The sequence below is a fragment of the Podarcis raffonei genome, chromosome 7, assembly GCF_027172205.1.
Source record: "Podarcis raffonei isolate rPodRaf1 chromosome 7, rPodRaf1.pri, whole genome shotgun sequence".
Classification (NCBI taxonomy): domain Eukaryota; kingdom Metazoa; phylum Chordata; class Lepidosauria; order Squamata; family Lacertidae; genus Podarcis; species Podarcis raffonei.
The window spans coordinates 58,963,522-58,987,607 of NC_070608.1; the positions used below are offsets into that span (position 1 = coordinate 58,963,522).

General features: G+C 42.2%; 1 protein-coding gene across 1 annotated transcript in view; it reads right to left on the reverse strand.

Annotated features, from left to right (window-relative positions):
• Positions 1–790: 790 nt before the first annotated feature.
• The window catches only part of LOC128417527 (uncharacterized), a 229,396-nt gene continuing 206,100 nt past the window's right edge, over positions 791–24,086 (reverse strand). Inside the window, exons 4-5 of the mRNA XM_053396321.1 lie at positions 7,868–7,967; positions 791–2,040 (exon numbers count right to left, since the gene is read on the reverse strand). Of these exons, the coding sequence (XP_053252296.1) occupies positions 1,727–2,040; positions 7,868–7,967 (414 nt within the window). The 3' untranslated portion in view covers positions 791–1,726. The remainder of the gene's footprint in view (positions 2,041–7,867; positions 7,968–24,086) is intronic.

Genomic DNA, 24,086 nt, shown 5'->3' on the forward strand with positions numbered 1-24,086 from the left:
ACAAGCTGCTGACATTTTGCTGGTCTATGCAGCTTTGTACGATTTACACAAGTCCCTCACTCCCTCCCCCTCCCTCTCTTCCGCTTTCCACCCCCATCTCTCTCTCTGTTTAAAATGTCTGAGCTGCAACCACAATATCTGAAGAAGAGGTGTAGCTCCCCTGCAGAGCAAAAGGTATTTTCCTAAGCCAGATTTTCCCCCTTTAAAACAAGCAGAAAACTACATTTCTCCAACAGCTGGCTAAGATATTACTGAGCAAACAGTACACTCATCAGCAAAAAAATCCTGCAAGGTATAGACAGGAGCCTTAGAGAACGACTACTGAAAAACTCCTTTGGATACACATGAAGAAAAATTATGGTCTCTGGATTTAAACACCCACACATACACAAAGTAGGAGCTGCCGAAGAGTCCACCAAGCTTCTCCTATCTGTCTACAGCATTTGTTTCCTTTCACTTCATTTGGCCCATTACACAGATATGACCACCTTTAGTTATTATTCAGAAGCAAGTTCAGCTGCTCTTAAAAACATCAACAACACTGTTCTTACTTCACTGCCCCCCACCCCAGCAGAACAAGAAATAGGACTTGCCAGTGAGCATTTCAGAGCAAATCTTTGCCAAAATTGAGCACTGCGCTTTTTCAGTGGGACTCCGGAGTCCCCCTCCCCAGCTTTGTTTTGTTTTTTTTAATTATAGGCTGACTTTGAAATGCATTAAAAATGTAAATACGTTGCCGATTTTCATTTCGGCTGCACATTGAGCCATCTGAAAATGAGGAGTTGCCAGCTGGGCTTCCAAAGTCATCTGGGATAATTTATTTTGATTAGACTGACCACACGTCTATTTACAGTATAGAATTTTTTCACTAGACTGAGTACAGCTGTGTTTATAAAGATTGTAAAGATGAAGCAAACAAAAAATCCCACTGTTCTTCCCTGTAACATATAGAAGGTTCAAGGCTTCAAGGTGTTAAAGGGGAGAGGGAGAGAGAGAGAGAGAGAGAGAGAGAGAGAGAGAGAGAGAGAATTTCCAGAATCTCGCCTCCAAATATGTCTTTTTCAAACAAGCTGACTGCTTATTGCCGAAAAGAACACGTATAAAGGAGGTAGTTGAAAATATGCACCATAACCAAGCCTGACCCAGCAGCCTGAAAGGCTTCCTATGCATTTTCAAGTCAGAAAGCTGCCTTTCCCTCAATGCACATATGTACAAACACAGACACACATACAACATATACTGCACACTTCTCCTTTCCCCCACAAGGTGCTCATGTCTTTTCAGCCACCTACACCTTTTGTTTCCTCCGTAACCGCATTAGGGAGTGTTCAGACTACAATTTAGAGTCCCTCTATCCAGATATGGGTTCTGTAAATTATGCCATCATCATCATCATTGCAGAAATGAGCAGACACGATCAAACGGCATGCCGTCTCCTCTTCCTCCTTTTCATTTGCTGGCTTGCTCCCTTCCACTCTTTTCCTCCCATGGCTATGCTCTGACAGGCTCACGTATCAGATACTTTATTTATCCATCTCCAGCACAGCTCCTCTGAGGTGAAGCACGGCATCGCCATGGCTTTCCCCATAATAATCCCTTCGAACAGCAGTGCCCGGGATTCTTCTTCTTGATGCCCTTGCCATACGTACAGGATCACTGCCGATGCCCTTGCTGTAAACACCGGATTACCTGGCATCGTATCTCTTTGACTCACATTTTTCACCCTTTAGGGTGGGGTGGGGGGGAATAAAAACCCAGAATCGCACATTTCTTCTCTTCCAGCAGGAACAGAATGCTCTGCCCAGATTTTCCTCGCATCTTGCCGAGAATGTGCCGACGAGAGATTCTCCCGTAGTGCAAGCCAGGTTGAAACGCAGGAAGGCAGGCAGGCAGGAGCAAGCCCAACAGCAGCAGCCACAGCAACAGCAGCAATAGCAGCCACCCAGGTAAATGGGGGGAGCAGGATATGCCGAAAGTGGTACAGCGTCATCGCTCTGAGAGAAGACGAAATCGCTCCTTCCAAACAGCACGGCTCGAATCCTGCAGGAAGTAAAGAGCAGGAGTTCCCCCCCCCCGCAACGCAATCCCACCCAGCCCCAAAATGGAGAGAGTTAAAATCATCGTTTTTAAAAAAATTAAAAAATCAAGCCACTAAAATAACACACAACTTTATTTCTGCCGTTTTGGATTTGGATATCTGCGCTGCCGAATATTACTGCCCAGGAGTGCAGAGTCACGAGAGCTCTCTTTCCCCAAACTGCAAGAAGCCGAGCATCGCGTGAGGAGACACATGATGCGCTGGCAGACGGACGCTGATGTGGCCAACTAGTTCAGGGAAACAAGAGCAACATCGGCAAATAATTGTCTTGAGCCAACAAACGCTGCTCTCAGGTAGCTGCGGTGCAGTTTCCTTTCGGAAAATACAATCTGTGTACATACGCTTCTGCACACAGCATCGTATCTGCGCCTATGTGCGTGCATGCTACTGTGAAGAGACGCCGAGGATGCTGTTCCACAGACACTAGCTGGATGGCAGCAATATTACTTCTTGGCTGCGTTATTCCAAGCTGATTCCACTTAAGTGAATTCCTGAAAAGCATGCTCCATGTCTCTGAACTGGCGGGGGGAGGGGGAGAGATCCCCAATGGCTTTATCTCTCCCAGCAATCTCTCTTTGAAACTGCATCCTGAATAATTTATTTCTGGCAAATAATATGTTCACCTAGGATGTTCCCTTTCCCCTGTTACCATCACATGCCGGATTCATTATGCAGGTAAAGCGTGTCCTGCTGCAGTCAGGGAAAGAGAAGGACCGTTAATCATTTCCCCCAAATGCTGGGTTTACCAGAAACACAAACAATCTGGGCCAAGATGCTTCTGCTTTATTGTGCATAAAGTAGGTTTTGCTCACATGTGACTGCCAAACAGCAAATATGTTTGTTGATGTTATACGGTGTGTGTGTGCGTGCATGTGCAGAAATATGTGAGCACACACGTTTGAAAGGGAAAAAACAACAGAGTGTGAATATTTGTGTGTGTGTGTGTGTGTGTGTGTGTGTGTGTGTGTGTGTGTTATAAATATAATTTTGAAGGCAAAACAGGAAGAAAATCACCCTTACAGTTTTGTTCCTGCACGCATGGCATGTCACTGTATTTCCTTAATTAATGCAGTTAATAAACACTGTACGTTCCTTAAACGGCCAGTTAAAGCCCTGAGAATTCTCTCTATGGCTTGCTCTCAAGTCTCCAATAGGTTAATGGTCCCCCTCTGTGTTCCCTCTTGCCTGCAGATGTCTGGTAATGAGGGAATAGTCAGCTGGCCAAAAAGGGGTGGGGAGACCTGTAGGCGTAACTATCATCAGACAAACCGTTAACAATTCTGAGGCTTGTGTTGCTCCAATATTGGTGGGAAATGACAGAATAGGAGGCGACATGTCCTCCATGCCCTTTGTTTGCTTATCTGTGGCAATGCCCTTGCACCGCTACTTCTATATATCCCTGGAATCTAACTGGAAGCTGTGTTTGGATGAGACAATGGCTTCCCAATGTGGGTGGCTGCATTGTACAGTAGCCTGGTACAAGTTCTGGCATTTGTATGACGCCACTCAAACGTAGATCGACGTATTAGCAACGTACACGTCACTTGGGATAAGGAAAAGAGGTGAGCAAAGCACTGAGAGAAAACTACTCCGGTAAAAAGCAGATGGAAAACGGGGTGGGGAGGAAAGCAGCCCCAAACAGCAAATGCTTCTTTTCATTAGTTCTCAGGTGAAAGAGGAGGCTCACTGGGCCAGTCCTGGGGGGCCCAAAGGACCACTCAGCAGATACATGCATGATCCAAATGCAAAACCAGTTTGCATACCACAGGCTATAGCCTTGGACACAGGGAAAAGAAGAAAAGAGTTCCAAAAGGTGATTTGCTATGGAGATCCCCCACACTGCATACTGTTGAATATAAACTGCACATCTAGGCTCAGAAATAATATATGCTATAATACACAAAGAGGCCTAGAGAACACTGGCTTGTCTAATGCTGGTACTTGTTATGGTTTGAAGTGGCACTGGAAATCATGGCTTTGGCAATTTTGATACATCAGCTCAGTCTGTCTTAAGAAATCAGTGTTGTTTTATTTATTAAGTTGCAGGTTGTCTTGCTCTATTTATAAAAAAAAAATTGCACCCATACCAAATTTCAGTAATCTGTAAATGCATTTAAATGTAATTGATCAACTTTCAAATAGTATCAGATAAGTGTCAGTGTACATCCCAACACTCTTAACATTCCAATTTTTAAATGCCTGTTAAATCAACACCTGTAATCTATATAATCACTATCTCTATATGTGAAATCAGAGCCAACATTGGAGACTCTCTTGTGTCATCAACTTTTGCATGAGTAAGGTAACAAATTCCAGCACACAGCAAAGTAGAAATTCAGAGAAGCAATGGCTATTCCCAATTATTTCCCAAATCAAATAAACAAAACAAAGGGACAAGGAGGTAAAACACAGACTGCTATTTTAAAACATCAGTAGCCTTTGGCCAGTTGACTTAAATGAGTCCTCGATGGCTAAGCCAATGGCTCTATTAAAAAAAAGATGTGATGGAATGCTCATGAACACTCCAAATGCTCAGAAGTTTTTAAAAGACATCTCAGCATACAAGGCCTAAGGAGAGATGGGACTGGGTGCCAATGGTGAGAATTGATACAAGCAGAGAAGGGTTTAGGCGGCACTATTAAAGTATTGGTCAACTGTTATGACTTTACGAGAAAAAACATCTCTCTCAACAAACTTACAGGAACTGTGAGGGAAATAATATTTTTGAACAGGCTGTGAACTTTGATATATTGACTTCAGAAAAAAAATAAATCTGAAGCATGTCACTAAGCCTGTCCTGATGGGAAAGAGTAGAGTCACTATTCAGCTCACGCTCCCTTGAAAAGTTCATGAAGCTCAGCACATCTAGCCCTTTCCATTGAACCGTCTCTTTTCCCTGTAGACTCTAGAGAGAAGTCTGTGGTTACTTGAGGTTTTAACCCCAAACCAGACAGAACTCTTTATTTTTCACTCAACATGAAACCTCAAAGTGAAACCTAGGGGTGCGAAGCCTGTGGATTGAAACCAAAACAAACATTTGTCAACTCTTACATAAATAGAAACCCAAGAGTTGCACATAGCTCCAGCAATGACCCCAAGTTGGATGTTGGCCAATAAAGCAAAACAAACATCCCTAACTTTGGTGTGACTTGCCAAGGGCTATTTAGTGGCTTCAGGCTCATCTGAATGCCATCCCTTTGGTTGCACATCCCTTTGATTGCATATTTTATTCTCCCTGCTTCTTTATCAATACACTTGCATCAGCAAAGGCCTCTCAGCACAAGTTTGCTCAGGGTTGGATTCCAGAAATATGCACACCATCACAATTCTAAGGTCAAAGGAACAACAGTTCTCATGAGCCTCTGCAATGGATTACAAAATATGGTACACAGATCAAAGTACTGACACTAAACTTGTCTGTGATGGCACCTGGACCAAGCCATTTCCTATCCTTCTTTTAATGCTACCACTTCACAGTGCTCTGATGCACCACAGCTATGAACCACAGCTATTGGAAGCAAACCGTTTCCCCTGTTTGCTCGTTTTCTATGTAAAGTGAGAATCTATTGCCAGTGCCATTTTTCTAGAAAAAGAGGTGATGGAACTCACCATGAATGTCTCTCTTGTTCTCTTATAATGGCAATAGCGCCCACCTGAGAGGTGCTAGAACTGAGTTCTGGTGAGTACCAGCTGGGGGAAGCTCTGTCTATTACTATATTTTGGGTATGGTGGAACTCTCAACCATGTGACCCCCCCCCCTGCAATCTGAACCGGTAGAGTCCAAATAGGCTCATCACCTGTCTTCATGACAACAGGGCTTAACTGAGAATTTTTAGAACATATTTAAGATTCAGGATGGGCTATTCGGTGCTGTTCATATGAATTTTGAATGAAAACCTGCTATTATGTCCTACTTGCTTTTTAAACTGACATGCTCTGTGTATAAAGTATAGCTACCGTAAGAATCATAATAGAGAGTTGACACAATCATGCAACGTTTCCGTGTGTGTGTGTGATGAACTGCACATAACGAGAACAGCAAAAGTATTATCTATGATCAGTAAACAGTCCCTTCATAAAAGGTCAAATTTTTTCGGTTTTTTAATTTGTATACCTCTCTGTACCTGTAGATCTTAGAATCATAGAATCATAGAGTTGGAAGAGACCACAAGGGCCATCGAGTCCAACCCCCTGCCAAGCAGGAAACACCATCAGAGCACTCCTGACATATGGTTGTCAAGCCTCTGCTTAAAGACCTCCAAAGAAGGAGACTCCACCACACTCCTTGGCAGCAAATTCCACTGTCGAACAGCTCTTACTGTCAGGAAGTTCTTCCTAATGTTTAGGTGGAATCTTCTTTCTTGTAGTTTGGATCCATTGCTCCGTGTCCTCTTCTCTGGAGCAGCAGAAAACAACCTTTCTCCCTCCTCTATGTGACATCCTTTTATATATTTGAACATGGCTATCATATCACCCCTTAACCTCCTCTTCTCCAGGCTAAACATGCCCAGCTCCCTTAGCCGTTCCTCATAAGGCATCGTTTCCAGGCCTTTGACCATTTTGGTTGCCCTCCTCTGGACACGTTCCAGTTTGTCAATGTCCTTCTTGAACTGTGGTGCCCAGAACTGGACACAGTACTCCAGGTGAGGTCTGACCAGAGCAGAATACAGTGGCACTATTACTTCCCTTGATCTAGATGCTATACTCCTATTGATGCAGCCCAGAATTGCATTGGCTTTTTTAGCTGCCGCGTCACACTGTTGGCTCATGTCAAGGTTGTGGTCAACCAAGACTCCTAGATCCTTTTCACATGTAGTGCTCTCAAGCCAGGTGTCACCCATCTTGTATTTGTGCCTCTCATTTTTTTTGCCCAAGTGCAATACTTTACATTTCTCCCTGTTAAAATTCATCTTGTTTGTTTTGGCCCAGTTCTCTAATCTTAGCGCTGTTCACAACATAAAACTACATTACTCTCCATTTGGTAACTTGTAGTATTGCAAAGCATGCAGCCTTGGGTGCAATAAGCTTACCTGTGTCATAAGAAGAAGAGCTGATATCAAGATAACAATGGAGAACAATCTTTGGACAAGAAAGCAAGCTAAGCTGTGTACTGCAAGCTTTTCAAAATATGGGCTCTGGAAGTGAATATTCTCTGTGCTTATCATGCCAGGGAGGCAAGTTTAAACACGACAGGCATAACGGGACAGGAACAACATAGATCAGGCATGGGGAACCACTGACCCACAGGCCAGATTAGATCCAGTAAATTCCCTAATTTGGCTTTTGAGACTGTTTCCTTCCAAACCACGACCAGTTTTCCCACACCTGACATAATATGCAATGGCAGGTAAGGGGCAGGTGAGGATGTGGCTGTAAAGCAGCCACTGGCAGATTAAAGATTAAAGTGCACTGCTGGTTGTTCCTCACTGACAGCACTGCTCAGCTGACAGGAAACCCTTGCAAGTGCAGTTTGTGTTCAAACCATGCCTGCAAAGTGACAAGCTTCCTCTGCAGGTTGGCCTTGCAGCTTTGCCCATTTGCTGGTGTGGCTTTAATCCAAACTGCACCTGCAAATAGGCAACTTCAAAAGGGTTTGCTGTCAGTACTGATCAGCTGATCAGGACCCACTCACTTGCATAGCTAACTGAAAAGGGTTCCCCACTCCATCTTAGACGTATTTCTCAACGTAAGCTCAAAGGCTCCCCAAACAATCAAGAGTTACCAGCCATATCCTGAAACAAAGGTATATACAGGTTGTATAGTACAAACCTGAAAAAGAAAGTTGTGGTGAAGAGGCCTCATAGGATACAGGTCTGAGCTTCACTGTGTGATGCGCCGTCTCTAGCTGCTTGCTGAGTGCTGACTTCTCCTGTAGAAAAATGTACAAACAAGAATTATATAGCCAAATGGCTTGATGTTGGATGCACCCACTTTGCAGCTGAACCAGGTCATAGCCTAATGAAGTGTTAATATTTCATCTTGGGCAACAGTCCAATTTTCCTTTGTTAGTTTAGGACTGGGTCCTTATATGGAATACATTGCACAGGTTCAAATGCAAGAGCAATGTTTTTTCACACCTGCCAGACGCTTCACCTTAGACTTTGGGAGTACGGTCAGGAAGTCAGCTTTTCCACCCTTGTTACTGTAAACAAAGAGTGCTTGGCAGACATCCAAGTGTTACAAGTGGGAATGGTCTGAGCAGTAATAAACAAGAGCTGAATCCAGAAATAAAAGAAAGGCTAAACATTCAGATGACCATAAGCCAAAAATAAAAAATAAAAATCAATTTATTTGCAGCAAAAGCCACTTATTTTTGTGAGTTAAACCTGTGAAAATTATAAACGTTTCAGAAAGGACGCAGTAGTTGGTTTAGGAACACCCCATGGCTGTAGCATTATTGAAGCTAAGCAAGTATGAACTTGGCCATGAATACGAAATCACTGGAAACCCCATATAAGTGTAGGATTTTTTAAAAACTAAACAACAACAACTTTGGGGCAGGATCCATGGATCCTATTGAACTGATCAATACATTATCGCTGGATAACCGAACTCTGAAAAAGAACTGAAATGGAAGCAGCAGTTACGAGTGTGGGCCTTCCTTTTAATTCTGCAACCATGGCTAAGATGTTGTAAGATGCCTGTCCCTACAATTTTTACTGCTACTTCTGAGTCTTAGGTCCAGTGGTCTTAAAATAGCAGATGGAGTAATAAAACTCTGTTTTCAGCTGTAACACTTCAAGCAGCTGGTGAAAGCTCACCTGGCTGAATGTTCCTCAATTCAAACACATTCCCGCCTGCAATTTAAACAGGCAAAGCTTAGGGGGGGGGTGGTTCCATCCTGCTAATCGGCCAAGTGTCCAAATTATTAAGCCGGGGTAAAATGGATGTCATCCATCTGTCTCAGGAGACAATGAAAGAGTGCGCCTTCAGGGGTGAAGTCAAACTGTTGGAGAGATACATGCCACAAATACACACACAGGCAAACAGTCAGCTATCTCTGGGTAGAAGAAGAGATGTGGAAGTCAATTACCATGGCTGGGCCAAGGAATCAAGACAACAACGACACAGAGCTTAATTCTGGATGTAGGGAATGTATAGACAGGGGAGGTTCACAGATGCTCTTCATATGCCTTTGCCTTACTATGTATGTTGGAATTTTTACCAGTTCCATGAAGACACCTCTGTATACTGCTGCACATTGAACCCTACTTCATATCTATATTTTATATGGCGTTTACAATGACACCACTGCACGCTCATTAGCAGAGACTGGCCACACAAGATTCATATAACTATCCCATCAGTTTGGGAAGGGGACTCAAAAGGCCCTTAAAAGGCAGCGTACAATGTTCATTATAAATTTGGGATTGCCCATAGGATTGCCCATAGCAAAAGCAAAAGCTTATAACTAGTCAGAAGAGAATTGGGACTGATGTACCAGAGGGACCCAGTGCGAGAACAGAATGAGGCCCTCTCACACAAAGGCAGGGTAAAGGACCTGTGGCCCTTGGATTACAATTCCCATCATCCCTGACCATTGACCATGTTGGTTGTGCCTGATGTGAGTTGGAGTCCAACAGGACCTGCAGGACCACCTTGAACTATAAGAACAAACTGTGTTCAAAGCTGCCTGAGTACAGTGAAGAAAACCTAGCCCAATGAGAGAGACTAGGGATGTGAGACAAAGAATTCTAAGATTCATCACCAATTACAACTCCCAGGATTCATGCTAGTTTGAATTTGGAGTGAATAAGTCTTGGTATAATTGTATTATTTCATTCCTTCTGCCAACAGCTCAACAGACTTTTTCCCTGTTGGCATATAATAAAAGTGAAATAGCAGTAGCTGTTGGTAAAATACTCTGACGTGGCAATGATTCTGGCATCCTACAACCATCCAAATGTTTAATCAGTTCAGTGTTAACACAGAGGCATCTTAATAGAACAAATCTCATAAATAAGTTGGTCAGAATTTATCATAGCTTTGTATTTTTTAAAAAAATATACACCCTGACAATGAACAGTTGAGGAAGGCTTTAAAATCCCAATAGGATGCATGAACACAAATAAAATGACACATCTGCCAATAATCATCCAATTCTTAACAAAAAATGCAATTGTAGTCAGGGGAGTTCAACAAAAGGCAAGCAGTTTCTACTTGCAAGACAAAGAAAATAAGAACACAACAACTGTATAAAAGAGATGAAACTCTTCCACAGTTGTATATGATTTCTGCCTGCATAACAATGGCTCTTTGTCTGCCTGCAAATAGGCTTCCTTTTAATGAATGTATAACTGTGGCAGTTTTGAAGTATAAAACTTCTGTTTAATTCCACATCTGATCCTTTTCATGACAGTTGGCCAAGACTGCAAAAATAATTACTGAAAATACTGCACATGCTGGACCACACAGATGTCTGCTATAATAACTGGATTGTAATTTATTTCTAGCAGACAAGTGGTGTGAGGGCCTAGTCACACATGTACAAAAGTGGGCAAAACGCAGCCTGGAGAGCAAGGTCAAAGGGATTGGACTTGAAGTCCAAATGGTGGATACGCATATAAAGTCCAGTGAACTCGGGACAACATTTTCACTCATTAGGGCAAGGCCTGCATGTTATCTGGTCTATATAAATCAGGTTCCTGGATGGTGCATATATAAAAGAAGACTGTAACAGCACCTTAGCAATTACCTGTCAAGGACTGGCTGGATGAGGAAGAGTGGTGGGCACCACCTACCTAAGAACCACCCAGGGATGACACAGAGGAAAGAGACTTAGACCCAGGACAGCGGTGGCGGGACACAGAGGACCAGTCTGTAACAGGCCAGAAAAGCCCAGAGGAGGAGTCCTTCCTCACCACAGTTTACAGCTGCTTGGAGGAGTTCAGAGTGAGGGGGATAGAAAGGGAAGAAGGAGCGAGATGCCAGATCCAGCAACAACTTCACCTAAGAGAGACTAGCCTAGATGAACTCTGTTGTGTCTTTACTTTTTGAATTATTGCACTTCACATCTCGAGTCATTTCCTGACCTGTGGAGGACCCAGCATTCCTGACAGCCCCTTGACATTACCTGGTTTTGGGCTTCACTTTAGTTGGCAGGCTCTTCCCTCTGGGCTTGGAGAGGAAGGAACTGGCTTCAGATAAAGGGCCAGGTAAATATGGGGTGGATAAAGAGATCCCTCATGGGCACCAAAAGGAAGCTCTGATATTACACTTTAATGCAAAACCCCAGGATGTCAACATAATGCCACTCAGCTATTATTGGAGTCCAACTCCATAATCTAGGGAAACTATCTAGGGCAAATGGGAGATAGGAGTTCAATAACTAGAAGGTACAACATGGTCTAGGTTAGCAGTGGCTCTTCAGGGTTTTAGTTGGGGGGTGTCTTTCCTATCCCTACCTGGAAATATCAGAGATGGAACCTGGGACCTTCTGCTCCATCTAATCTGAATTAATTTTCAGGTGGGCTCTGGCTGAACAATAGGTTCTGATTGTGTTATTTGGCTCTACATTACACTCAGTAAAACCACACAATATTTTCTGAGCAGTTCCTTGGAATCTGTATCAAGTGAATTGCAGTAGTTCTTGTGGGTGGGGGAAACTCTAATGGTATTCTTGGTATAACTTAAAATGAAAACCCTATCTTAATTAGTAACATGCTGTAAGAATGCTTTAGAAAACCTTGAAGGCTTAACCTGAAGAAGCCTTTGGACTTCTACATTTTTAATAATAATAAAAAAATCCTTCTCTTGTATTACACATGAACTTGCATGAATTTGTCAAAAATAACAAAAGGAAATAATCATTTTGTGAAAGAATGGGCACTACTTTCTTCAGTCAAACAATTGATTATTCAGTTCCTAAATTCAGCATTTAAATTGGGAATGGGTGGGGGAACTGAACTAGAGAAAAATAATATATGCATATTTATTGGCTGGCTCCCCATATTGAGCTTAAGAAAAAGAATAAAATTAATTCAGGGCGGGGGTGATAAAAAGCTACCACAGATAGCAGGAAAGCTTCAAAACCACAGCAATTTAGACACAATTGTGATATGGCTTGAGAAGCCTAGTACGAACGACCTTGTTTCATGAGTGAAACTTGGGCTTGGCTCTCTTCCTCCTCCTTCACTTGTATGCTCAGATTTTATTAGTTAATGTTCTGTTTAGTGCAAACAACATTTTGCTATTACTTCTGAACCATCACACTATAGTTTCCATACAAGCCCATGGGTGGTCTTCAACTATGTTCTTCTTTGTGTAGACCCACTGGAATTAATGACTAGTTACCAATATGCTTGTCCAGCTCAATGTTGATGGAAATGCAAAATTCTGAATTCAGGTAGTCAATGTAAGTAAGTATGTACCGTATTTTTCGCCCTATAGGATGCACTTTTCCCCCTCCAAAAATGAATGGGAAATGTGTGTGCATCCTATGGGGCGAATGCAGGCTTTGCTGAAGCCTGGAGAGTGAGAAGGGTCGGTGCGCACCAACCCCTCTCGCTCTCCAGGCTTCAGGCAGATATCCGCAAGCCTTGGGAGCCCGCGGGAGTTCCCGCCGGGCTCCCCCGGCTTGTGCAGCATTGCCTCTTATCCCGAAGCCCCGGCGCGCTGAGCAGTTGCGCCGGGGTTTCGGGTAGCTCTGCACAAGCCACAGGAGGGCTTGCGGAGAGCAGCCTGTTCTGGGGGCTGGGGTCGGGCTTCCCCCGCCCCAGCCTCGCTCCTTGGGGGGGGGGAATAAAAAAATTTCTTTATTCCCCCCCAAAAACTAGGTGCGCCTTATGGGCCGGTGCGCCCTATGGGGCAAAAAATACGGTAAGTAAGAAACTTTTTATTTATACCCCATCTTCCCTGGCCAAGACCAGGCTCAGGGAGGCTAACATCAAATATCAAGCACAATCAAACAACTGATTAAAATACAGCTTAAAAATTAGAATCACGATAAAATTAAATGACTGCCCACAAATTACAACCATAGGGGTCAGGAACCTCAAGTATTGATCAGGGCCAGCTATCCATGTTGGTCCCACATGAGCCGATAAAAGGGCCAAAGAGGTAACCCACAGAGGGGGGTAAATGGCAAGATAGAGAGAAGTTGAAGAAATAATCAACCAGCAAATGTGTTTGCCATCCTCTGTGCTTGAAGGACACTCCTATCTGTTCAGTGATGACTTGCTTCCCATATTACTGCAACACTCTTACAAGAGAAGCTGGAAAAGTTCAATGCTCTACTATCGAAATTGGACAGGCACAAGACTTCTCTTTGGGCTAGGCCTATATATGTAAGTTGGGGGCTTAGCTTTGGGGTAGGAAGAGCATGTTCCTAGCATCTATGACTAGACAGAAGTGCTAGGCTGGCACATTACTACATTACTACTGCAAAGTACACCATCATTTGTGACTTGAGGCAAGCTGTTTCTACAAAACAAACATTTGTCTTCAGCTGCTTCTACAGAACAAACAATTGCTCTCAGTTTGAGGCAAGCAAACTCTATGATGAAGGACAATGCAGTGTGCCCTGGATTTAAACTGTTCATAGACAGAGTCTGGTCTATTTTATACATAGGGATGCATAACACAATCAGCTGTATCTCATACAATGAAGAGCTTTCATGGGTGGTCTACTCATACGAAATACTGTTTTGGCATTTCAACTTGTTCAATGCCATGAGTTCTCCAGAAAGTAGTCAGGATAAAAGTTTTAGAAAGTAATAAATATTACTGTGTCTCCTGATCAGTGCATTTAGGAAACTAAAAACAGAAATATTGTAGGTGTGGGACAACTGCATATGTTGTGTACCAACATGCTGCAGCTTACTTAAACACAAACCTCAAGTTTTCAAAACTAATGACCTGAGTTCATTTTGTGCCCCTGGGCCTGCTAGCTCAATCCAGAGGACTGAGTTTTGAAAATCAACTTGGAAAACTCAATTTCAGTTCCTAGCTCGGCAATTGAATGGGCTTCCCAGGAAGCTTTGGGCCAGTCACTACTTCGCAAACTCAGCTCCCCATCCATAAAAACAGAAATAATAATGATCTTTTTCATAGGCTGCTGTGAGGAAGGAGCAGATAAGGGCTGTAAATTATTTGGCATGCCAAGGAAGTTCTTCATAAATGACTAATAATAGCCATGTAATCCTATGTAAATATCATGACTGCTTATCTAAATGTTTGCTTATCTGAATGTTTTGGAAGTTCTTGAGACTGCTGGCCAGTACATATTAATTTTTGGTGACTGTATATATATAATTAAATTTCAATGCTAGACTCTACACTGGCTTTCTATAAAAGCTTGCGACAACTAAAGAGAGCAGAGTCAGTAAAGATACCCTCAACAGACAGATGCATAGTCCTGTCTTGTCTCCATCAAACCACTTACAGCTTTGGTGTCTCAAGAGGCCTGAGATGAAAGGAATGGCACTCTGGAAAAGAAGTTCCCTTAGAGTTGCCTTATAGCTGTGAATTCCTTGCCCAAACAGTATCAGGGCTTGAGTCAACAATGGTTTATGAAAGATATCAAGCTGGGATTCAGCTTAGTGTGCCATAACTCAATTCTGGACAAAGGAAAGAATTGCAGAGAGACAAGCTATAAGCGACAGATAAGACACTGTGCAATCAAATAGGCCATTGTGTCAGCGACCCCTTTGAAAGCCACCACATCAGCTTTGCTTGATGTTCTAAGCAGCTAGGAGATCTGTTCCAGCTGACTCCCAGCTGCTCCACTGTTGGGATCACACATGAGCAGAGTGCAGCCGCGCTTGGATCCTCTCTGCTATTTGCATCTGGTTGGCTACTGTGAGAACAGAATGCTGGCTGAGAGATGGGCCTTTGGACTGATCCTGCCCCAGGGCTCTTCTTACATTAGTATGGCTACAGGCTGCCTTTTGCACTGCTCCAACCTTGTTTTACAGGAGAAGGGAGTGATACAAAAATAACCCCGATAAATCTTATTTGATACGGTCTCAAACAGTGGCCACCCAGGTGATTCCAGAAAGCATGTACCATATTTTTTGCTCTATAAGACTCACTTTTTCCCTCCTAAGAAGTAAGGGGAAATGTGTGTGCATCTTATGGAGCAAATGCAGGCTGCGCAGCTATCCCAGAAGCCAGAACAGCAAGAGGGATTGCTGCTTTTGCTGCACACCAATCCCTCTTGTTGTTCTGGCTTCTGAGATTCAGATTTTTTTTCTTGTTTTCCTCCTCCAAAAATTAGGTGCGTCTTATGGTCTGGTGTGTCTTATGGAGTGAAAAATACGGTAGGTACAGTGTGAAGGCCTGAATCTGGTATTCAGAGATATACTGCCTCCTTTTAGTTTTCATAACTAATAGCCACTGAAAGGCCTTCTCTCTATCTTCTGTTAGCAAATTTCATAACAGTTATGAGTTCTGCAGAGAAGGAACAAGATGTAACACTGGGGAGAGAGGGGACTTCCTACTTGCTTCAAAACATGCATCATTTATAAATGTCTACTGTACATCTCTCATCTTGTTTCTAATCTAAAAAGGTCCAAATGTTTTCACCTTTCCTTTCAAGGAAAGTGTTCCAACACCCTAGATCAGTTTTGATGCTTTTTCTTTTCCTTTTAGGCTGACCACACTAGTTGTAGCAGCTTCACAAAATGAGCTGTAGGTAACTCATCCACCACCCAGATGTCAAGCAAGAACCTTACAGCTTGGGTTTCAATCAGCCCCAATGTTTATGGTACTTTAAGCTCTGGACGTCCAGGTCAAACTAGTTCACTTGTTACAGTCATGTTTTGCCCTGAGGCAGTGTGAGTGTGTGTGTGTGCAGAAGGAAGAGATCTGCTTGACTACCACAGTTTACAACCAAAGCATGGTCAGGAAACTTATTCCAGCTGAGAATTGACTCCTGATCTCCACACACACACACAAGCGTCTCTCTGTGTGTAGAACATAGTCCAACTAAGCTTGCATATCTCGTGAAACTTGTGCCTACAAAATACCATAAATGTAATTTCTCTCTATCTATATATATATTTCCCTTTAATAACACAGTTTCCCTATGAAAAGTTGATTTGCCACAGAGGTAAAAACAAAAAGAATTTCATGTAGTGATTATCTGGGCAGTAAAAATCCCAATGAATATGCTTCAAAGGATTGCAACTTGCTACATGTAATGTGTTTAAACAGAGAATTTTCAGAACATCTCGTTCATTTAAGTCCAGACAAGCCATGTAAGTTGCACAGTGGTTTGACCTATTCAAGAGCAGCAATTTCTGTTTACTGTAATATTGTGAAAGACAGACACCAAATGAAAATCATCAGTTATCTGCAAGTGCCTGCCTAATGTTTCTGCTTATTCTAATGTACTAGAAGCACTATCAAGATAACCTCTGATGTGATCCCAGGCAGTCTTCAGCTGGCCCTAATAAATCCATTCCTTGCTCACTGTGGAAGTCACTGACTTCTTTGAGCAAAGATAATGAAGGTTATTGGGATTCTACCACTGGATACAGAATCATTAAAGAAAGATAGTCCACAATTTATGGCCCTAGTCTGTGGACAGCAGGGCATTATTTTAACAATAAAATTGCAATCTGCAAGGGAAGTGGCCAAACTGAAGGAGCCACATAAAGACTTATAATTAGTATCAATCACTGTGACACTACTCTAGACATCTTTATTGCTTTAAACACACTAATCAAATACTTCTGCATTCAGATAGAAAGATTGATAGGCAGATCGACACGGAGAACATCCCCACAGAGAGCAATTTTAAATTATCAGTTGAAAAAGGTAACACAAAAGACAAAATACATTTAAATGGAGATGCAATGCAATGACTGAACACATTGCAAACTTAGCTAGCCATATATTTCTGCTATCATCCATAACTTATATTTAAGAAGTAAAATGTTCTGCTGATCTCTCTCAGAATGCTGTACAACTTGCATAAATTTAAAGGCAGTGTGGTGCAGAGTGTGAGACCACAGAGCCCTGGGTTCAAATATCTGTCCAGTCAAAAGGCCCATTGAGTGACCAAAGTCTGTTCACTACTTCTCAACTTAACCTTGCATGTTCTTGTGAGGATAAACTGAAGAATCCCTTTAATGCAACCTTTGCTCCCTGGAGCAAAGGCAGGATCCAAACAAAACAGAATCACCCTATCAGGAATTTATCTAACTGCCATTGTGACGTGCTACAGTATCCAGTGGCATCCATATTCAATTTCATATCCATATTCAATTTCACACAGCACATATGCTAAAATACACTGTTGTTACTGCTGCTCATATAAATAGCTTAGCATTCATGATCAAGAAATTCTGCAGCATCTCAACCACCCTTTAGGCCCAGATGGAGGTGTTCTAAATGGGCCTTTGAAAGAAGAAAGGTTCCCACGTCACAGTCAAACAACAGTATCTTCAACCAGAATTACACACTTGCCTTCACAAGTACTTATATGAAAACATGTTTTGAATGCCACTGAATCAGAATGACAATGCTAATTAAAAGAGCTTATTGGGGTTTCAACACACACTCCAAAGCAACAGTTCTAAAATATGAGATGCTGAAGGAGCATGACCCTCTGACAGCTGAATCCCAAACTCTTCTCCACTTCCGCAAGTTATGTTTATATTGATTTAGACAGGAGATACAGTCCATATTCCACCCTATTTACAGAGTCTTAAAACTGAACAAAACCAAATCATCCGTCTAAAACTGTATGGCACGCTAATTGTATAAAGACTACACAATTTAAACAAAGTCATCATCCACAGCCACAAAATGTTTCCCAAACTAGGGGTGACTCAACATTGCCTTTGGGAAATGCTCAGGTTCAGGCTTTGGCAGAACTTCTGAGGAGAAGATGTGACATGTCACACAGATGCATAAGCAGTTTTTCATGCAGATCATGACAAAACAGTCAGCTTTCAGCAGGGGTGCATGCCAGCTTCTGGAGTGCCAAGACCCAGGAAACCTGGCTGTTAGTTGGTGGTAGGGATGGGGGACAATTTTAAGAATGTGAATCTATCTAATTTGCAGTCCTTGAAACGGTATTTGAACTGAAACAGAGTTATCCTTTAAAATTTGCACGTCGTCAATTTTGGCAATGCAGTTCTCCAATCAAACTAATGCATATATTAGGGGGAAGGGTGTTTTAAAATGCTTTATATTGAGGAAATTGCTTGCAAATATGGGTATATTAGGGCAAATAAAACAGATAAAAGATAGTGTGCTCCTGTCTTTTCTTCTTGTAAGATGATTTATCAAAAGTGGCATAAAAACAAATATTTTTCAAATATTTTAAGTGAGTTAATAGTTCATCAAAGTGCACTCTCCTTCTGTAGTCAAACGGCTACTCAGATATATTAAAACTTTTCTAGTTATGCCTGAGAATGAATGAAAGTGAAGATTTGAACAAGTCAGGAAAAGGGAGAACTCAAACATAATTAAAAAGAAAGAAAGAAGAGCCCCCGTTTTCATAATAAATGCTCTTGTTTTTAAACTAGCACCACACACTCAACCTGGCTACTATTCAACTTTGCTCATGTTCTGAGATAACATCAGTGGTGCAACACGATGACTACCACTGCTTTGTATCCAGGACTAACTGTCCAACTTCAGGCTGCTTGAGGGTTTCATTGTCATCATTCTTTTCTTGCTGAAGTCAATACAGAGAACATGCTGTACAGTAGCCTCCCTAAAGACGATTGTGAAAGCTCCCATGAAATGCTTCCTGCAATGACCTTATCATCTAGTTGAAAACAAAAACAATGACAGACAGACACAGCAACTTTACTACAGATGAGTCAGGAACTGGCTCTGCAGAGTCAACGTTGCTCCGTCTCTGACAGAACAGATGACAGTAAACAAGGCTTGCACAAAAGGGAAAATGAACGACACACGTCAGAAGACACTCACTTCCTGGTCTGAATACTCCCGTTTTTACCAAAACCCAACCTTCTGCCCTCCCACACCTCCAATAAAAAAGGAAGACAATAAAAGCAATAGTCAGTCCTCTGGATTTGATGAGCATCCTTTTATGAGAAGCTTGGGGTAGAGGATATGACTGTTCACAGAAACCCATCATCTTCTCTCTGGCTGTGTCCTGCCAAAGCAGATAAAGGGGCTACGTATATTGCAATAACATTTCTAATATGAGAAGACAGTGGGGGGAATGGTCATATTGTGCTTTTCTATGTGTGTGGGGGGGGAACTATGTAGAAGTTAAGCACTGGATTCCATTCTATTTTGGTGTGTGGACGATGAAGCTTAAGGAAATATAAAGAAATGCAATGAAAGAAGTGGTTGTCAGTTTGGACACAGAGGCGCCTCTGTTCATGAAGCCAGGGCATAAGGGAAAAGAGGAGAGATTTAAGCTCTGCAAATCACAGGGCATACTCACACAAAAGCTCTGGCCCCATCTTGACTACATTCATCACCACTGCCAGACACTGGAAGCAAGAGTAAATGGCAAGCAAATTAAAGCAAGCATCCACCCTGGGAAGGAATGTGTTGTTGCTGCATCGCACTTGTATAAACAAGACACCTTGCACCAGGGGCCTCGTTACATATCATACACTTTGCATAGAACAAATGCTACTGATGAACATTTGCAAATGTCTGCAGTATACAGACACACCTGCAGGGCTGCCTGGAGTTAGCAGCCATTTCCACTCATATGTACACATAGCAACAAACTGGTTCGCTGCCACATATTATATAAAGCAGCCCAAATGTGCGTCAAGATCCTTGTGCCAAGAAAGGACCAAAAAGTTGACAGAAAGTTTAATAACTCATCCGAGTGCTGGCATAGAAGGTGCCAAAGTCCATAACAGAAGAATTCATAAAGAATTCAGTTCCCAACAGACTATGAGCCAAACTAGGGCTGCATTCACACAGTAGTTTATTCCATTTCCCTAAATGCTAATTTCTGCATTATAGCTGAACTTTCACATGATGTAAAAGTCCCTTTTGGGAAACGAATGGAATACAGTGCATGTTTAGTGCTCATTCCTGTGTTATTTGATTCCAGGAAGGGGGGGTAACCACTTGCAGTCCCCTAAACCTGGGTAATCACAAAAATGACAAAATTTGGGGCAGAATGCCAGCATACAGTTCTTTCCTGCCGTTTTCATTTGGGAACAGAAGCATTTGTCTCCAGAAAGTATGGGCGAGTAGTGACATTGTCCAATGACGTTCATTGTTGTGTCCCTGCACACCCACTGGTGTGAATGAAATTTAACACTACATCCTGGCATATCAGTTAAAAAGCCACAGTTTCATAACACAACAGATACTGCGGTATGAAAGGAATGTTAGGAAACAGGACAGAAGCACTAGGATTATAATAAGGGAATCTAATGCAATATTCTCCATGTCTGAATGCAGCCTTAATGTGGCATGACCCGTGCAACTACCTGAAGCCACTGCAAGCTTAAAAAGGCTTGGAAACTTTTTGAGGTGGGTGCTCCATTCACAGAAGACTTACAGCATAATCCTATACATGCAGCTTCAGAAGAAAGTCCCACTATGCTCTGTAGTACTTAATTCCAAGTACCGTATTTTTTGCACCATAACACTCACTTTTTTCCTCCTAGAAAGTAAGGGGAAATGTCTGTGTGTGTTATGGAGGAAATGCCTACGGGTGGCATGCCTACGGATTTTCCTTCTCTAAAAACTACATGCGTGTTATGGTCGGGTGCGTGTTATAGAGCGAAAAATACGGTAAGTGTCCTAGGCTGCAACTTTAGAAATGCACTCCACATTGCTACTGTGCCTTCGATATGATTCACCCCTAGAACCACAAACTACAAGTAGAATGTGAACATAATACATTATTATAATGCAGTTTGTAACTAAAATTCTCTGAATCACAGAAGTGATTGATGATAAAAAGGAGCCACCTTCTTTTCCTGAACCCTCGATTTTTCTTTCCCCTGTGCCACTGCAAACCAGCCCCCTTCTATGTACCATATTATAATGAATGCCATTGTTATTAGAGATGTGCAAAATTTATGTGACTGGAGCAAAGGCCATTTGCAATTGTCTGAGCCATGGAATTAATCATCAGCCAAGACTTTAAAATCACAGCTAAGAGACAGCAATCACAACCACCATGCATCATAATGACAAAATATGCAGATTGTCTTGGGAAAGAAAAGCACATACCCTCTTCCATGCTTGAGTTTTGGCACAGCAGGAAGCATGTTAATAAACATGCTTATCTCAATCAGTACTTTTCTCTCTTACGTTTCAGTACAGCAGAAACGTTAAAGGCAGCAATGTCACAAATTATGTTACACATAATGAAAAGTCTATTACAGGGGAGATAATAGCATGTTTCCTTGAAGAAGAGAAACAGAAGAGTCCCTCAAAAACTCTGGAAATCAGCAGAAAAGTAAAGAAACAACCAGGAGTACAAGCTGTTGAAATAACAGCCAAACACAAGGAAGAGATCAGGAATAGCTCCTGCTTACCCTTATCCCAGCACTGAGAGGTTGGTTTTATGTGTACACATGGATAAAATATATAACCCTGCCTTACCCACACAGGGCATGTCTTGCTATGGCTTTTCTGACAGCAACCACAGCTGGGAAAGAAAGCGTTCTGTCTGCAAAAACATACTCCTGGCTGAAAACACAGCTTCTTGAAGCCACTGTTTGTTGTCATTGATTTAAATTATGTTTCATTTATAATCCAATAAAAACTCTTCAAAGTTGCTTATAAAACATCCTAAATTACAAGGTATAAAATACACAGTTCTGGTATAGTCTCCTCTGAAGAGCTGTTGGGGTAAGAAATGTTTTGGACTTGAGACACAAACACACGTGTGTGTGTTTGTTTGTTTGTTTGTGTGTGTGTGTGTGTGACCCATCACCTCCTCTGTGCACTTGACACACCTGATGACACACTTGACACACCTGATGAAGTCAGCTGTAGCAGAAAGAGTTAACCAGTTGTAGGGTACCACATGATTTTGTTTTCGGATTTTCAAGAAATAAACAAATTCAGCTTCAATGGCGCAAAACTGTCACCTTCCAAAGGTCTTTCTCATTGGCTATCCTCTTGAAGCACACCATTCAAGGACTTTAATATTAGTGTTTGAAATGTAACAGTAACGTCCTGTTCGGATCAATATAATGCTGATGGGGGGTGGGGCAGGAATTGCAGCAGCTTTCCCTGTTCAAAGTGGTGGGTCTCAATATGAGATATTAACCCACAGGTGTTTTACTAACCATTCTTAGCCTCAAACTGTTGTTTGCTTGGTTGTAATTGAAGCAGGTTTGCAAACTGTGATTTGAGCTACCCATGGTTGGTAAAACCACAAAGAAGGCTCAATGATAACCAAGGCTTCTTATGAGCATGAAAGAAAAGCAGAAAACAACATCAGAACTGTTGTGGCACTTCCTGTTGAATGGTTTCTTTAAATGTAAAGGTTCATCATTGTTCCACCCGATGTGTATGTCTTTAAGGGGCCAGAGCAAGGGCCAGAGCAAGATAACGAGACCCAGCTTTACAGCTGTGAAACGTAGCAGGTGCTGCTGAGTTGTATTTGATTAAGGTGTGTCAGCATTTGGGTGTAGTATATAAGGAGCAGCACCTAGCTCTCCCTTTACTCTGGGGGATGGGTTGGTGGTTGGGTCTGGTTTGGTTGTTAATGTATTTAGTGTAAAAGGAGTTTTTGTTTTTCTTATTAAAAGCTTGTTTAAGTTATTTTTGAGTCCTTTGTTTTTAATGCATGGTCTCCCCAGCAAGCTCTCTGCAGCGCTACTATACTGCAAACAGCCAACACTTCCATCCTCTTACCATGGTTAGCAAGGAAGCGTTATTCGTGCATCAAGACTAAGAATTAACTGCTCACCTGACTAAATCCACAATCACAACTAATTAATAGTAATAATAGTAATAATAGTAGTAATAATAATAGTTTTAAAAAGCAAGCTAATAAGCAAACAAACAAAAAACAAACAAATAATATATCTATAAGATCTATTATCTTACATCCAATACAGTTCTGTACACTAGATGCCACATCCCTTAGCCTGAAATGGTGTGGAAAGCCAAGAAACCCTTTCCAATGCAACACTGGCTTGCTCTCGTGCAGTAATGCAGGGGCCACCAACATGATGTCATCCGGATGTTGCTAAACTACAAGTCCAAGCACCACTGATCATGGGCCTTGCTGACTAAGGCTGAAGGAAGCTGGAATCCAACAACACCTGGAGGGCACCATTTTGGCTATCCCTGGAGTAATAGAAGCTCCATCCATCTACAAATGAATGTACAGTGGTACCTCGGGTTAAGTACTTAATTCATCCCGGAGGTCCGTTCTTAACCTGAAACTGTTCTTAACCTGAAGCACCACTTTAGCTAATGGGGCCTCCTGCTGCTGCTGCGGCGGCGCCAGAGCACAATTTCTGTTCTCATCCTGAAGCAAAGTTCTTAACCCAAGGTACTATTTCTGGGTTAGCGGAGTCTGTAACCTGAAGCGTCTGTAACCCGAGGTACCACTGTACAGGGAAGGCCTCAGTCGACTGGGTTCAACTCCTTTGAATGAGCCCAGCCAAACAAATACACAGCTGAATGGAGTACTGGATGCAAAGGTTCAATTAGGCATTGCATAAAATCTGCACATACCCAAGGTTGTGCCTCTATATTCCTGCTTAGAAGCTCATAAAATCTGAACACTCTGGCCAGCAGATAACGTTTTAGAGTAAAATAGCTTCTGACTGGCTGACGTGTTATGTTCCTTTAATGTCATGAACACACACTATGCCAGACAGACAACAATCCGACAAAGATTCCATTAGGTACGATCAATATACACTTGGCAGCAGACACTGCAGATGTATCACTTAAGCTAATATTTCGTTTTGTATTGAGCTACACAATTAATTGATACAAAAAAGGGGGCAGTTTGTATAAGGAGAGAATTATGTGCATGTTCCTGTCATATGAATCACATTAGAAAAGTCTAATCTCATTCTAGTTTCAAAGGGGAATTCTTCTATATTCC